At 43.1% G+C, this 13,841-nt stretch overlaps 1 protein-coding gene across 1 annotated transcript; it reads right to left on the reverse strand.

The window, feature by feature from the left end:
* Positions 1–207: 207 nt before the first annotated feature.
* Positions 208–11,396, reverse strand: LOC131887983 (tetraspanin-7-like). The gene is made up of 6 exons (XM_059236738.1): positions 10,392–11,396; positions 8,477–8,646; positions 3,984–4,172; positions 1,206–1,376; positions 960–1,112; positions 208–884 (listed from the first exon to the last, which is right to left on the reverse strand). Exons 2-6 carry the CDS (start codon positions 8,552–8,554, stop codon positions 729–731), a joined length of 747 nt encoding a protein of 248 aa, XP_059092721.1. The 5' UTR covers positions 8,555–8,646; positions 10,392–11,396; the 3' UTR covers positions 208–728.
* Between the last annotated feature and the right edge of the window lie 2,445 nt (positions 11,397–13,841).

A 13,841-nucleotide genomic window follows, 5' to 3' on the forward strand; every position in this document is an offset into this window, starting at 1 on the left:
TACTTTTTGTCGCTGACTATTAATGCTGGGTGTAAAGGTAAAGGTAATGTAGCGGGTGTTTTATCACAAATCTCCGAATTCGAGATGGCAATGGGATCTTAGTAGTATTTGGACATGTCACTTAAAGAGTCGGCCCTCATGACTGCATCTGGATTCTCAGTACTGGTTTGTCTGGCCCACATGGCCTTATTGGCGTAGGGCGGGGAAGGGGGTGGACTGGTGGGAGGTTGAGGTATCGTGGAAGAGAAATGGGAGCCATCTGACCATGGGTAGTCGAGGGAATGATCTAGGTAGTTCGATGACACCGTTCGATGACACTTCTTGGGCACACTGTAGTAGTCTTCGGCCGTCGCCGAATGGTTCACTTGCACGTGGGTCTGATTATGCTCTAAAATGGGGCTATCGGCCCCGAAAGAGTCTGGCTGAGCGGTCCAATCTATGGATTGAGCACGTTTGGCTCGCTTGTCATGGTTCTTATTGCGAGTGTTGCGGAGCTTCTGTCGAGTATTCTGGATTGATTGCTTCAGAATCTGGCTATCCGTGGGAGGGGGAAGCGGCAAAGGCTGGTGTGGGATTGACGTTGGCTTGAATTGTGAGGACAAGCCCATGCCACCAGAAGTAGGCGGAGCATGGTTTTTGAGCATGGGCTCCTTATCCGTACATTGTGACGGATAATCCCGGAGCTGCTGATCTCGTGACGTCGTTTGCTGCTGCCCCCTGGCGTAACCTCACCGAAGCTCTTCATATTCGGCTTTACTGACCTGACGGGCCAGAACACACCCCAGGGTGATCCCTAGCACGTGAATTATGGACACCCCCAATACGCTCAGACCGATGACCTTCAGGTTCTCCATAACAAAATTGAGGACCAAACGGTAGCAACCCTGCGAAGGAAGCACGTGATGTCATTCCGTCGGTAAAAGCTTGTTTACAATCGGCTGCCAAATGAAGGCGCTTACCACTTTGAAAAGATGAGCCTCGGCTTGATTAGTGGAGCACACTCCTTGAACCGTCCATTGGCAACATGAATGAGGTAACTTATTCTCACCATGGCCAACTCCCCAGGGAGTGACCTGCCAATCCGTGTAGTTGTTCACACCACAACACCGGAGCTGGATCCATACAAATAATACAAGAAAAACCATCATGAGCCACATGGGTTTCGCTTCGTCTGCCAAGACAGATGTCAAGAAAAAAGTGCTTACAGTGGATTGGATGTCATCCATGGCCGCTGTCCTTTCACCGTCCTTCCCATATAGTTCCAGTCCCGTGGCCAGACCTTCGTGAAATGCTGAGTCCACATTGTATCGAAAATAATATCCAAAGAGGAGCAGACAGAGCTCTGTCAGGAATATGACGAACAACAAAGTGGAATACTAAATGAGCGGGAGGAACAAATAAGAATGAGATTAGATTAGAATACTTGAGTGGTACATGCTGGAAAGGACGTTGAACAGGGACAGAGCGAGGGAGCTAGAGGAACAGAGGGGAGGGAAGGGACACAAGGTTTTGGTTCACATGCCTCATTCGATTGAAGGCCCCAACCAGCTCTATGTATGTCTTTGACATATTTCAGCCATCTTCTCTTCCAACTGTCATTGGCATGAGAGCCCTCTTGAGACTATCCAAACTGATTAGGCTTCAAGTGACCTTGTCTCCATGGGAACGTTTGACAGTCCAGCACAAACTTTGCCTGAGGTGAGCCAACTTTCACGAGGGATTCCTTTTTAAATCCTTTTTGCATTGACGCCAATCTCGCTGCCCTAGACTGAATTATGTCCAATGGAACCTCGTTCCAACGCATTTTGTCTTGAAAAAAGTCAGACATTTGGGGGTTTCTTGTCCCCAAAAGGAATTGGAGATGACAAGCAGACCATTGCGGATGGTGCTTTTTTGTCGGGCAATTGCGTGGTCGCCCGAACCAGAGTCTAGTGTCTCATTTCAAATCCAATAAGACGGAATACAGAGACAAGTTTGTAAGGAAGTATTCCCATTCATCTCAAGTTTTTGTCATCATCCGAATCAGAGATGGAGAAGAAAAAAATTGTCAAGTTGGCAGCTCTTCTAGTCCCAAATGCAAAGCAGAATGAAACGGTCAAGACCGAAATAAAGTCGAACTGCAGAGAAAAGGACGATGGGGTTCTTAGACTGAAAGCAAAAGGAGATTTGTCTGTCCAAATAACTCTATTTGTGAGCCATTGGCGCTTTCTCTCGCCCGTTTCCTATCTCAGGGATGTCGAAGCAAAAACCCTGCTCACATAACCAGCCTTATCAGTGCCCAGTTGTGTCCTTAGGAGGCAATTTCGTTAATTTGGTGTCGGATAAATGACCAGTCCAGGCCTGAGCATTGGGACCTTCATCGCCTCTGGCAGCGACATTTTTTGTCCCCATCTTGTGTAATTGCTCCAGTGATTTGTTCCGTCCATTTGCAAGACGCTTGACAGTGTGATAAACCTAATGGAGACTCCTTGATCATGGGACTCCTCCCTCAGTCAGTTCTCGTCCTTGGATCTAGGTATACTACACTCTCGTTTGAAGATATTTCTGAGATTGAGGATCTGGCCCCCCTGGCATTTTGAAAAGTGAACAAAAAAAAGACAGTACACAAGCACAGTGGCGGATGAAATGGGCCTCAAAATCTCCCAAGTTCATCGTAAATAAGTTTATTTCGACCCAAAAAGACATCTTTTTATTGCTCAATGAAGATTCTCCCTACTCCCTCCTCTCTTTGCTGTATTCCCTAGCCAGATTATGGTGGTTGTTCCCTTCCGATTCCAAGTGTTCCACGATCACAGCTTGGGTTCTTCAAAACACGGAATCCCTTGTACCGTGTAACAATGGCGCGTATCTTTCCCTTGAGCGTAAAAATGGCGAAATGCTTGCTGTTATCACTGAAATTTATGACTGAGCTATTCTCGATGACGTTGGGTAAAAAGTGGGATCCAAACTTGGCACCAAAATTTGAATGCAGAGTTTGAGATCAACTTAAATATTCAGGCAGTTGAAAAAAAATCTCTCGTAAAATTTAAAATGTGCCGAATGAACAGACGAGAGGGAGTCGAGAAGAACATTTCCACATTAAGATAACTTTCTTGATGTCAAGACTAAAGAGTGTGCGAGTACAAACCTCATTCCTTTTACTACGTACATATGAGTCCTTACCATGAAGCGAATAAAGAAAGGACGAGCGATGATCGTAGTTACAGCGGAACTCTTGGGAGAGAATGCGATGTTTGATGAGGCGGAAAGTAGGTACTTTTCTAATCATGACAAGAATTGAATATCCATCAGACCTGACAAAAGCTTCGTTCCCTTTCATCCTGTCAACAGTGGATCACCCGGGACGTCATGGGGATACGGACTACAATCTCTCAATCATTGCCTTCGGCAAGCTTTTGAATGTCGTACAAACAGGAGTACATCACAAGGTTCTTTGAGAAGGACCCTTGTGGCTAACCGGGAGCTGGATCCACCCACCTATCCATCCGACTTGTTCTCAAGGCTATATTTGGGCTCGCCTTTTTCTTCAGCGAGAAATCTACGACCTACATACTACTCTAAGCGGATATGCGGAGTTGAGCTTCTTGCAAAAGTAGTCCCATAAAAAGATGCAGCATTTTGAGACAATGCAAGTTCAACATGTTTTTATGGCAATTGCTCCAGGTGGGGGCCAGCCTTGTGGCATCTGAATACCGAGTGGAGCCTGAGCACCATCAGAGATATCAATTGTTTGGGAAACAAGTTCTGCTTCGGTTGTCCAAACACATGTCCTTAATAATGTTGGTCGCTCAAGTGAACCCTCTCGTGAAGCCCAAACGCACCCATATATGTAGAGCAAAACAGGCCAAAGGGTAATAGAGGAAATATTCCCTCTTCTGGCAAAGCCGTATATTTGTATGGAAAACGGGGAAAAGGGCGAGGGCTCTTCCGATATAAGTGACCTTATGTACTTGAACAACAAGAAGAATGGTAAAAGTACTCACAATGTACAACTTGGGGGCATTTCCCTTGACTGAGCACTGACAGGCCACCGTCGACAGGAGAAGGATGAAGAGTCCAAGGCCGGATATCAAGATGGGAATGGCAGAGGAGATCTCTCGGTCCAGTTCCAGATATTTGTGCAATTTCACCGAGATCCACAGACCAATCAGGAGAAGGACAAGTCCAGTTGCCTAGGAAAGAGTGGAAAAAAGGGCCAAGCATAAAAACATGGTTGGACAACGATGGCAGTTGCAGATGGATTAAAAAAGATTCGGAGGTGAATTGGGAATAAATCTCAGGGCGGTAGTCGAGATTTTCGCACCAAGAAGACTTGAGACTCTTCGAAGAAATAAAAATACCGATCTCTAAGGATCCCTAAACAATCCGACCGATTTGTTTTCTCATTGACCACTCTATTGCACTTATGATTGGTGCTCTAAAAGTAATCTTTTGTACTCCGAGCAAATTATCACATTCCTCGTTTTTTGGTTTTTTTTCTTCGGGTGTTTTGTTCTCTACATATTGAATGAATACTTGAACGATGGATATCGATAGCATTGATACATTCATCAGGCAATGACTAGATAAATAACACGACAAAGAAAGTATAATTAAGTCACTGATAGTTTTAGCTATTCTTTGTAAAAAAAAACCTGAAGAAGAAGAGCAATGCGCTTGCTTTAAATCATCTCTTATTACTATGACTACTTGGTTTGGATTGGATCTGTCACTTCCTAATTGGTGTAGTTGTTTTCAATTAACGCTTTTTGTCCCTTGTCTCTGGATCTTCTCCCTTGATTTGTGGCCTCCGGCTCAGCGTGTTTCTTTGACCTTCAAAGTTTCTTTTCCAAGCTACTGCGCCAAAGAACCAAAGAAGCAAAGCCAGCCCCGAAATAAGAGTAGAGAATAAGCCTTCAAAGGCTTGAAGGAGAGTTTTACGAATACAACAAAGGCTATGACACGTCGAAATCCCATGAAATATGGTTGGACATTGTTCCTTCCCGGGATCATTCGGGAACGACTTGTTCTCATTGTTGTCGATTTATTTGCATATATGAATAAGCTGGTAGCGTGAGCTCAGGCCCGTTTTCCATGGTGGATCACCATCATTACAATAATTGTCCTTTTATTCAGGCCATGCTCAGATGAAGCCCAAATGAAGGGATCCCTCCACGAGAGGGCCGCCAACTCTCAGACATCTTAATATCTTGCGACGTTGCAAGTGCCTCGATAAGTTTCGTTGGAAGTTTCTAACAATTTTGTTAAACTTGGCGTCATCAGTTACTGAAGCTATCGCCATCTACCGTTCAAAAAGGAGCTTTTCTGCAAAGTGCCTTGTTTAGAAAGTCAAATGTGGGACAACTGCGAATGAAATTAATAGCAAACCATATTCAGCGTGCTTAAGGGATGGTTAGAATAATATATCTTCGTCTTTGTTTCAGCATTAGATAACTCTGCATTGCTGATGAATTAGAAAAAAAGTAATGCATTTTTCTTTGGTTTATTTATTGTGCTAGAAAAAGGAGTTAGCTTGTAGCCTGGAGAAACAGGGTTGAGCCAAAGTGCTGCGTTTTGTATGCTTCCTTGCATACCTGTACGTAATATCTAACATGTCTCTTTGGATTCAAAACTAAAGCATTTTGATGTCTCAGTTTGATTGTTTGGAGGGGCATGGCCACCAAGGTAAAGTGTCAGATTATCATGAGTTTTGCTTATTTTGAAAAAGTCAACTGCTCCTACAACTGGTTATTTCTCCATTAATTAACCAAGTTCGCCATCTGGGAACTCTTTTAGACACAATTTGTCTGTTTTGGGGACAATGTTGGAACTCTTTTATTTCCTCACGAAAGTTGGTCGAGGTTACTTTAAGTCATGAAGTTGCAACAATCCTGGTCTTCATTTACTCTCTGACAAGGACAATTTGAGGTAAGAAAGCTTGCTCCACTTTTTCCCTCTGACTGAACTAATGGACTAGAACCATCAGGATGACAGAACCATTCCTTAAAGTTCCACTAACGAGAACGAGTGTTACACTTGGAGATTGTGCTGTTGCAGTGCTCCGACCTACTATGAAAACAAACTAAGGCCGACAAGAATCAATTTGTTATTATTAAGGGTAACTGGAGCAACGATCACTGGCTCTTTGAAGTAACCAACGCAATTTGAACCCAAACGTCCTCAAAGATAAATAATTCAACTTCAAAAGGGAATGCCACGCGTTAATGAGAGTTGAATATTTTGTATGTTGCAGTATTGACTTGTTCTTGAAAGCCTGTGCAATGAAAAAAGACCATAAATAATAGGTCGAGTAAAGTGTGACTCCTCTTATGAACAGGGTGTTCTGAAATTGAGTGACTTTTCTTTTATGTGCCCTAAAATCGCTCAGACAGCTCATATATTTTTGCGGACTTGTTTAACATTTCTAGGGATGTGATATTCCCAGCAGTTCCAGATAATTACTTTTAGTTCTTACTGAATTTATAAAATTTCTTTTGTCTGTTACGAAGTCAGATGGCAGCATTCTTGCTCGACCTGCCATCTGAATGATGGGTGTCCCAATTGAGGGATATTCCCGCTTCGTTATCACAACTCATATTAGTATTTACCTTTCCCTCGTGAATGACCGCAGGTTCGGCCATTTAAGCTGTTAAAGCAATAACACATGCTGTAATTTAAATAAGAAGCTTGGACTTGGCTAGTCAGGCATTGAACCAGGATTCGCATATTGGAAAGTGGATGCTCTACCATTAGGGTAACCCAGCAAGCCTACCTTTATAAAGTGTTTGATCTACCAACAAATTAAAGTTCATGGATCTGGCTAGGACTTTGATATATAGGTTGAAGTGGAATTTTGGTCAACAGCTTGTCCAACTTAAAAGATGTCATTGGATCAACACCTACATATTTTCTACAAAAAAATTGAGACAATTGAATTCAAATGAAGAAGTCTAATGAAGAAAAGAGAAGGGCAGCATTATTTTGACTAGCCTGGATTCCAGGTTACATTGCTTTTTATTCATATAGTTATACTCAAATAGATACATTTTCTGATAAAATTGGTCTCACTATTTTTTTGCCTTTTTGTAAGATTTAATGCCGCGGCCAAATATGCCTCCACCCTTTTCATAGTTGTGTTCAGTGCTTAGATTGGTTTCCAAAGTAACTGACTCCTTGAGGAGGAATGTCATAGTTTTTCAATTGGCTTAAAGCCTGTGGAATAGTAAGGCCACGTGACTTAGTTTTTGTAAAAGGCAAAGTTCCTAGCCTAGATTGATAGCCTTGGCCTTGACATAGAATATTATTTTGCCTCCCAAGCCAAGACATTGCACAAGCTACAAATCCAAATTCTTCAGGTTGGCAAATGCAACTCACAATGCTCACATTTTTGTTTGGGCATCTCACCATATGCATGTTATTCAAAAAGTATTTTTGTAAGGGATGTTAAGTATTAGGTCTGTTTGAAACTGCTGTTGCAAAGGAAGTGCACATAATGGTCCTTCATAATGCTAAATCTATGCTAAGATAAAATTCAAAACCAACTTCAATTTGCTTTTGGAAATTTTGGGTCAAATTGCAGTTCTTACCAGTTTTTGAGATTTTTAGAAAACAAGCCCACATCTTTTTACTTATGTCAAGAGACTCATCAAATGGCTACATAGCTTAAATTGAAAATTATATTACCATGAGCTTGAAGCCCATGAGCTTTTTGGGGGACTGCCAATTTGTGCTCAAGGAAACCAGATTGGAAAAAACAACTAGCATATTTTGCATATGGAAGGATCCACCTCAAACTAGCCGTATTGTGAAATTAAAAAAATGGTACTGTTTAATTGATATGCCTTTTTAAGTGGTAGTTGACTCATTAGGTTTTACACGTTTCTGCAAAGGCCATCTAAAAAACCGAAATACTTGCAGAAAAGTAGGTTTAAAACAAGAATCATCATTGCTTGCCCAAATATCCTGAATTTTCTTCTTTTTGTGACACTCTGAATAATCTTTGTCACCTACAGGCCTAGCACCGGCACTGGAGAGTTCTCTCAGAATTTTTGTATTTGATATGCTTAAATTTTCAATTTATCTTCTGCATTGCTAAACACATAATACTCAAACAAACAATACTCTGTGTTCTCATCAAATTGGCATATGCTGCTTCATATTCAAGGGTATCCAGTTTTAAAACCAGAGTGTCTGAAAACTACTACAAGGTGGGACATTTTTGTTTAAGTGTAAGCTTAATCATAAAACTGTTGGTGAATAAACAGTGGCATGAATGGTTGCTACATTTCATTAATCTGTTAAAATCTCCTTAATGCAATCATTTGTGGAAGAGCTCAAGTCCAAAAGTGGTTCTTAATTTCGGGGCAGCCTGTATTGTAAGGTCATCTTGTGTGAGGCAAAAAAGGACCCGTGACTCGTGAGATATTTTGTGACTCGAGTTGCCACAGCAGAAGTATTCGCTAAGTGGAGTGAAATGAAGATAAATCTTGGAACTCACCCAAAAAAGGACATTGAACAGAAAGAGTAGGAGCCGAAGCGAGCCCAAAACGGCGAGGGTTTGCAGGGGTTTGGCCATGGTATCACTCCTTTATCTTGGCAGTCCTGTCGGGAGATATTGAAGCACTGGTCTCTTGGTCAACCAGGAACCCTTTGATATTTTGTCAGAGTCTGGAAGAGAACGCATAGCACAATAGAGAATGGAGTCAGGGAATCTGTATCAAGTCTGAGCCAACGGCATTTATATCTAAAGCTAGAGTGCAGAGAGATGCCATAATAAGAGCGGAGAGAAGTTTTGAGAACTTTCTAAATCCCGCTGTACCGTAGCTCAGCTCGAGTCTAGCTAGCCTTATCTTCCAGTGAAAATGTATGTATGTTTGTGTTGGTGTTGGTGGTGTGGATGTATTATGCTATCTTAAGTAAGAGTCGCTTTCAAAAGGCAAGTTATTAAGGCACTAAGATACTCGGCGGACTTCCTAAAAGGCCTCTCTTCATTTCTTTGAGAAGTTTTGGCGAAACAAAAGTTTTTTGGCACATAGTAAAATACGGCACAATAAAAATGTTGGCTCTCAACCTGTCCTATAAGTACTTTCAGTAACCTTCCATTATGGAATGAATTTTGTTGGATCTCGAAAAACGACCGGAGCAAGTTTGTTAAGGGTGATTGTTTTCATTTTTATGTTATGATCTTTTATCATCTCGATGCATTTACTTTGTGGTTGAAAGAATCTATGTCCGATTTACAATGCCTGTAAAAGACTCGAAATACTGAAATGCGTTACGTGTTAAGCTTGAAACGGGAAAGTGTCGGCCTAGTTAGCAGTTAGTTGTACCTTGAGCATGCCTGGGATTCTTTTCCAAAGTTTGCCGTAAATACTTTCTTAATTACAAGAGAAGCTAGACGAGGCGAAAATGAAACGCTTGAATGGTCAATATTTTCTTGTGTTCTTGTCAATTACTCAAGTGCTCCAGAAGCAAGCTTACTCAATGATACAATGATAACTTAGAAGTACCGGAAGCCACAAAAACCACATTAAATAAATAGAACGAAAGTTTGGTGTAGGGCTCGTTTTACCTCAACCTTCCATTAGGGATTCCCAAGAGAGAATCGAACACAAGAGCTTTTAGCAATCATGGAACACTAATATGAACCAACATCATTGCAACCACCAGTTCATACCATTTTCGATTGCATGCAATGACAGAGGGCGTGTCATTTCACGAAGCTTATGAATAAAAAACCGGTCTGCCCAATTTAAAGGTAGAGTTTTGCCTTCACAACGCCTCAAGTGTTCCATCTGCTTGTTACTGGCAAACAATTATCTATGTCGCGGTAAAAAATATCATTACATGGGCAGGAAACTAAAATCAATCTTGGGAAATGGGTGCTTCCAACCAACTTGTCAAGGCCCGATTATTAATTATAAGAACCTCAAGCCTGACGTCATGAGGCAACAGAAAACTTGGGTCATTTCTCTCTGTCAAGACCTCTAAACACCTTCCCCCCGGTCCCTAATGGCCAGGGACACATATCAAGACGAAAAACCGACTTGCTGGTTGACTTGAAACCAATGGTTTCCTGGTTCACTCCCCAATTGCCGTGGAGCACTTGGGTTTTGCATGACAACGGACAATTAGTACTAGTCGAACAACTCGAGAGGCGCCATTACAAGTGGTTAGACCTCTTCAGACCTTGAAGTGCCGTCGAATTGAGCCCTAATGCCGGCCTCTTTACTTGAGGGCAAAAAGGCTTCATGTAATTCCATTATGCCTTCAAACAACACACAAAAAACAATCCTACGTCACCCCTCGCAACCCGTCGTTGTTTGATTAAAATTTGGAAACGAAAGTCAGCTTTGGAACCGGGCACGAAAGACCCACTTCAAAAGGAAATATTCTGAACCAGGACAACGAACCTCGTGTTTTGGATGACTCGATGTGGATTCATGTTTTCTTATGATGTGATGTATCTATTATGCCCTCACTGTTGGAGACAAGCCACTATGGACGGGAAGATGGCAAGCCGCTCGGAGCTCTTCAAAAACACTCATCATCCCGATCATCTCGGCTTCTCGGTTGTTGTTGTTGTCGTTGTGGTTGTTCTTCTTCTTGGGGTCCTTGGGGTGGGTTTCAGAGCCGTCTTGTGCCATCATCACTTTGCGTTCCAAGCCAACGCTGAAGCACATCATTTATTCTGGCCACCCGCCTCCCACTCCACGGTCCATTCTTCCATCAATGATATGCACAATAATAAGCGACGGAATAAATAGATCACTTCCAGAATCGCCAAGCCAGTCACTGGTTTGCCATGTCTCACCACAACTCACTTTGCAAGTGAATGAGTGTGAGGGAGGGAGGGAGTATGTGAGTGTGTCCAATGTGTGGATATGAGTGTGCGTGTCTGTGCCGAATATGCCGAGTATGTCCAAAGAAAAGAAGAGGAAGAAGAAGGAGAAGAAGGAGGAGGAGGACTCACACTCGGCTTATTTCGCCTATTTTTTTCTTCTCTCGTCCGTTCTGCTTCCAAGTCCTCACAGATTCGGTAGCTATCCCTTGGCAAACTGGACTCGCTACTGATGTGCACAATAAAAAAGATGGTCTTCGCTCTCTCTCTCTCGCTCTCGCTCTCGCTCTCTCTTTCTTTCTCTTTCGGTTCCTTTCCCTCTTTGGCTCTCTGGACGCAGCTGGTGCCTGCCAAGCTCTCTGGTAAGTCACTGGTTCCACTGTTCCACTGGATGAAGAGTATGTAGTGCCGAGTGGAAACGAAGCAATGGATCCTTTCACCGCTCTTGAGGCCGTTCCCTCCTCGTCCTCCTCGTGGATCTTTGGAGCTGAGGGTGGGCGGGCGTCTTGGGGGTGCTGCCGACGCCGGCCTCTCTCATCCACTAGCAATTCCATCATCTTCCTCATTCCTTTCCCAGTTGTCTCCCTTGGTCCGGGTCCCTCTCTCTTTTTTTGGTTCCCTATGTTGTTCCTCCGTCTTTCCGTCTTACGCACTGTTCATGGTGTTCTGAAAGCTTGGCTTATGTGAAATAGCTCAAAAGAAGGACCCGGAATTCAGATGCTCTTTCTCTGGGGTGGATTACGAAAATGTTTCCTATATTTATTGTGACTTTTGTTTTGTAAAACTAAGAAAGTAGTTCGAATATTTGTATACTATCCAGAATTGCTGATCAAGGTCAAATGTTGAAATTGAAAAAATGTGAAAATGTGTATGTTTATGAGGATGCACATAGTGTTGACCGGGTAAACCGTCATCGTTGATATTACGAGGAGTGAGTTCCTTCCGTATTATGAGCGCTTTAAAGCGTTTCTATTTTCTTTCCTTTTGTAGCCGGAGCTTTAAATGACAACGGCGAGGTCCCAGTGTCCACCAAAGGGAGGGAAGAGAAGGAAAGAGGAACCAGGAAGAAAGGAAGTGGGGAAAGAAGGCCAGAGATTCGATTCCGTACTAAGAGTACCACTAGATCTTCTTGTTCCATGGATGAAAAAGTGCGCCTTTCAGGAAGCTAGAAACCATGCAGAAGACTAGGGTTCGAATGGAGTAACGTTACCCTCTCGCTCGCTTGCGTTGGGATGATTTTTTTTGTACTCGTTGGCTCGGTGGATATTAATTACATCTCGTCTGTAATACTTCTTTTCATACGCCTTCTTCTCGGAATGCGGTCTTGATCCAGCCAACAGGCCTTTTTCCCTTCTTGAACTCCTTTGAACCTTTTGTACGGGGGAAATTGGGCATTCCACACACATAACTGGGCACATATCACCTTCCGCCGTTCATCGAAGAGTCTGAGTTAAAAAATTCCGCTCGCGGAACGAAAAATGGATCCAGGATTGACTGTCAGTGGCTCGTTTCGTTTCGCTTTTTCTCTCTCTCTCTCTCTCTTTCTTTTCCTCCCCTACTGTTCCATCGGTTCCATCGGTGGTTCCATCCAAAAAGAGACGAGCATGGAGAATGAAGAATCAGCCTGGCTTTACGAATTGACGCTTGGCGTGGAATTCATTCGAGTGTGAACGCACATAATCTTCATCCCAATCTGCACCAACACGCACGGAGTTCCACGTGAGGGAGGTAAATGCATGCAGTCTAAGCATGGAACAAGTGTGCAATCTTGTACAAGCAGGTCTTTTTTTCTTCCTTCCTGCTTCCGCTGGTAATGAACATGTGGGTTGTACTCAGAGACGTGGATCCAGAGGACAGACATGAGAAATTCATGATGCCAAACTTGTTAGGACTTGCGAATCCCTTTTGGTCCACCACTCGTAACGACCATCTTGGGTTAGGGTGGGACTCGACTAAAAGTTGGCTTGAGATCGTTAAAAATTCCCAGAAAGAGATTTAAAGTTTGGTAGCAGTTTGAATTAGCTTCCACTTCCACATGAATGCATAGAGGAGCCAATCTGGAATGTGGTAGGGAACTAGGGTAGGTACGACATTATGGACGACGGTGTTCCTGGGACCCCGTTGTTTATTCCGTTCCTATGATGCTGATAGTCTCCAGGTTCGAGCTGAATAAGAAATCAAGGTCCAATTTGGCGCATTGCCTTGGAAATCCATGAAAACGAGAATGCTGCTCATGTTCCTTAGCATCTCTTTGGTTTACCACGGAGTCTCAGAAGCTGGGCCAGATGGGAAGATGAACAAGTCAGGTCAGGATATAAGGACCATTCCCATTGGAAAGGGGGAAACATGGCCCAAGAAATGCCAACTGGCTCTATGAAGTGGACACATCCATTCGTTGAGGACTTGGCCTTGGTTGAACACGACGAGGAACTGAAGGAACTGACCATTGAAAATGAGTGGAGAGGAGTTAGGACAAGCGATCTTCGATCTGTGACTGGCCAAGGGTGTCACTTCAATCCCAAATAATCATGATATTAGCCATAGTAATGAAAATAACAATAACGTTGCCTGGCGATGACTTGACTGAGGCCCTCAAGTCCACAGAGGCTTCATCCAGGAAAGATGGTTTCAGTTGAAAATCCCCGGATTAGGGGCAGTAAGATGAGAAAGAATGGAGGAGGGAAAAAGCGCGCCAGGGAGAATAAATGAGAGAGAGAGAAGCCGAAAAGGGGAGGGAATTAAGGGTGAGAGAGAATTAGAATAAGAAAAGAACGAAGACGATTAAGAGAGCAGGACGTTACTTTCCTCGAACCTCCCGTCCAGGGATGGGGCGCCGATAGCAAAATGAAGCCAAGGGAACAGGATGCAAGTGAACTAACTTAGTTATGACTGGGGGTCAGAAAGATAGTTTTTAGGTTAAATTAAGTTTTGAGCTTATTCACCATTTTGAGTCAAAAAAAACTTTCGCAAATTTTAACAATGAAACAAGCTAAACCGATGATTTTAGGGGAAATTAGGTGAT

This window comes from Tigriopus californicus, chromosome 10 (assembly GCF_007210705.1).
Source record: "Tigriopus californicus strain San Diego chromosome 10, Tcal_SD_v2.1, whole genome shotgun sequence".
In the NCBI taxonomy this organism is placed as follows: Eukaryota; Metazoa; Arthropoda; class Copepoda; order Harpacticoida; family Harpacticidae; genus Tigriopus; species Tigriopus californicus.

Coding starts and splice junctions, on each gene's coding strand:
- LOC131887983 (XM_059236738.1), bottom strand. CDS start 8,554: ATGGCCAAACCCCTGCAAACCCTCGCCGTTTTGGGCTCGCTTCGGCTC. Junction 4,173..8,476: donor TGTTCAATGTCCTTTTTTGG/GTGAGTTCCAAG, acceptor ACTCTTTCCTAG/GCAACTGGACTTGTCCTTCT. Junction 885..959: donor AGGCTCATCTTTTCAAAGTG/GTAAGCGCCTTC, acceptor CTTCCTTCGCAG/GGTTGCTACCGTTTGGTCCT.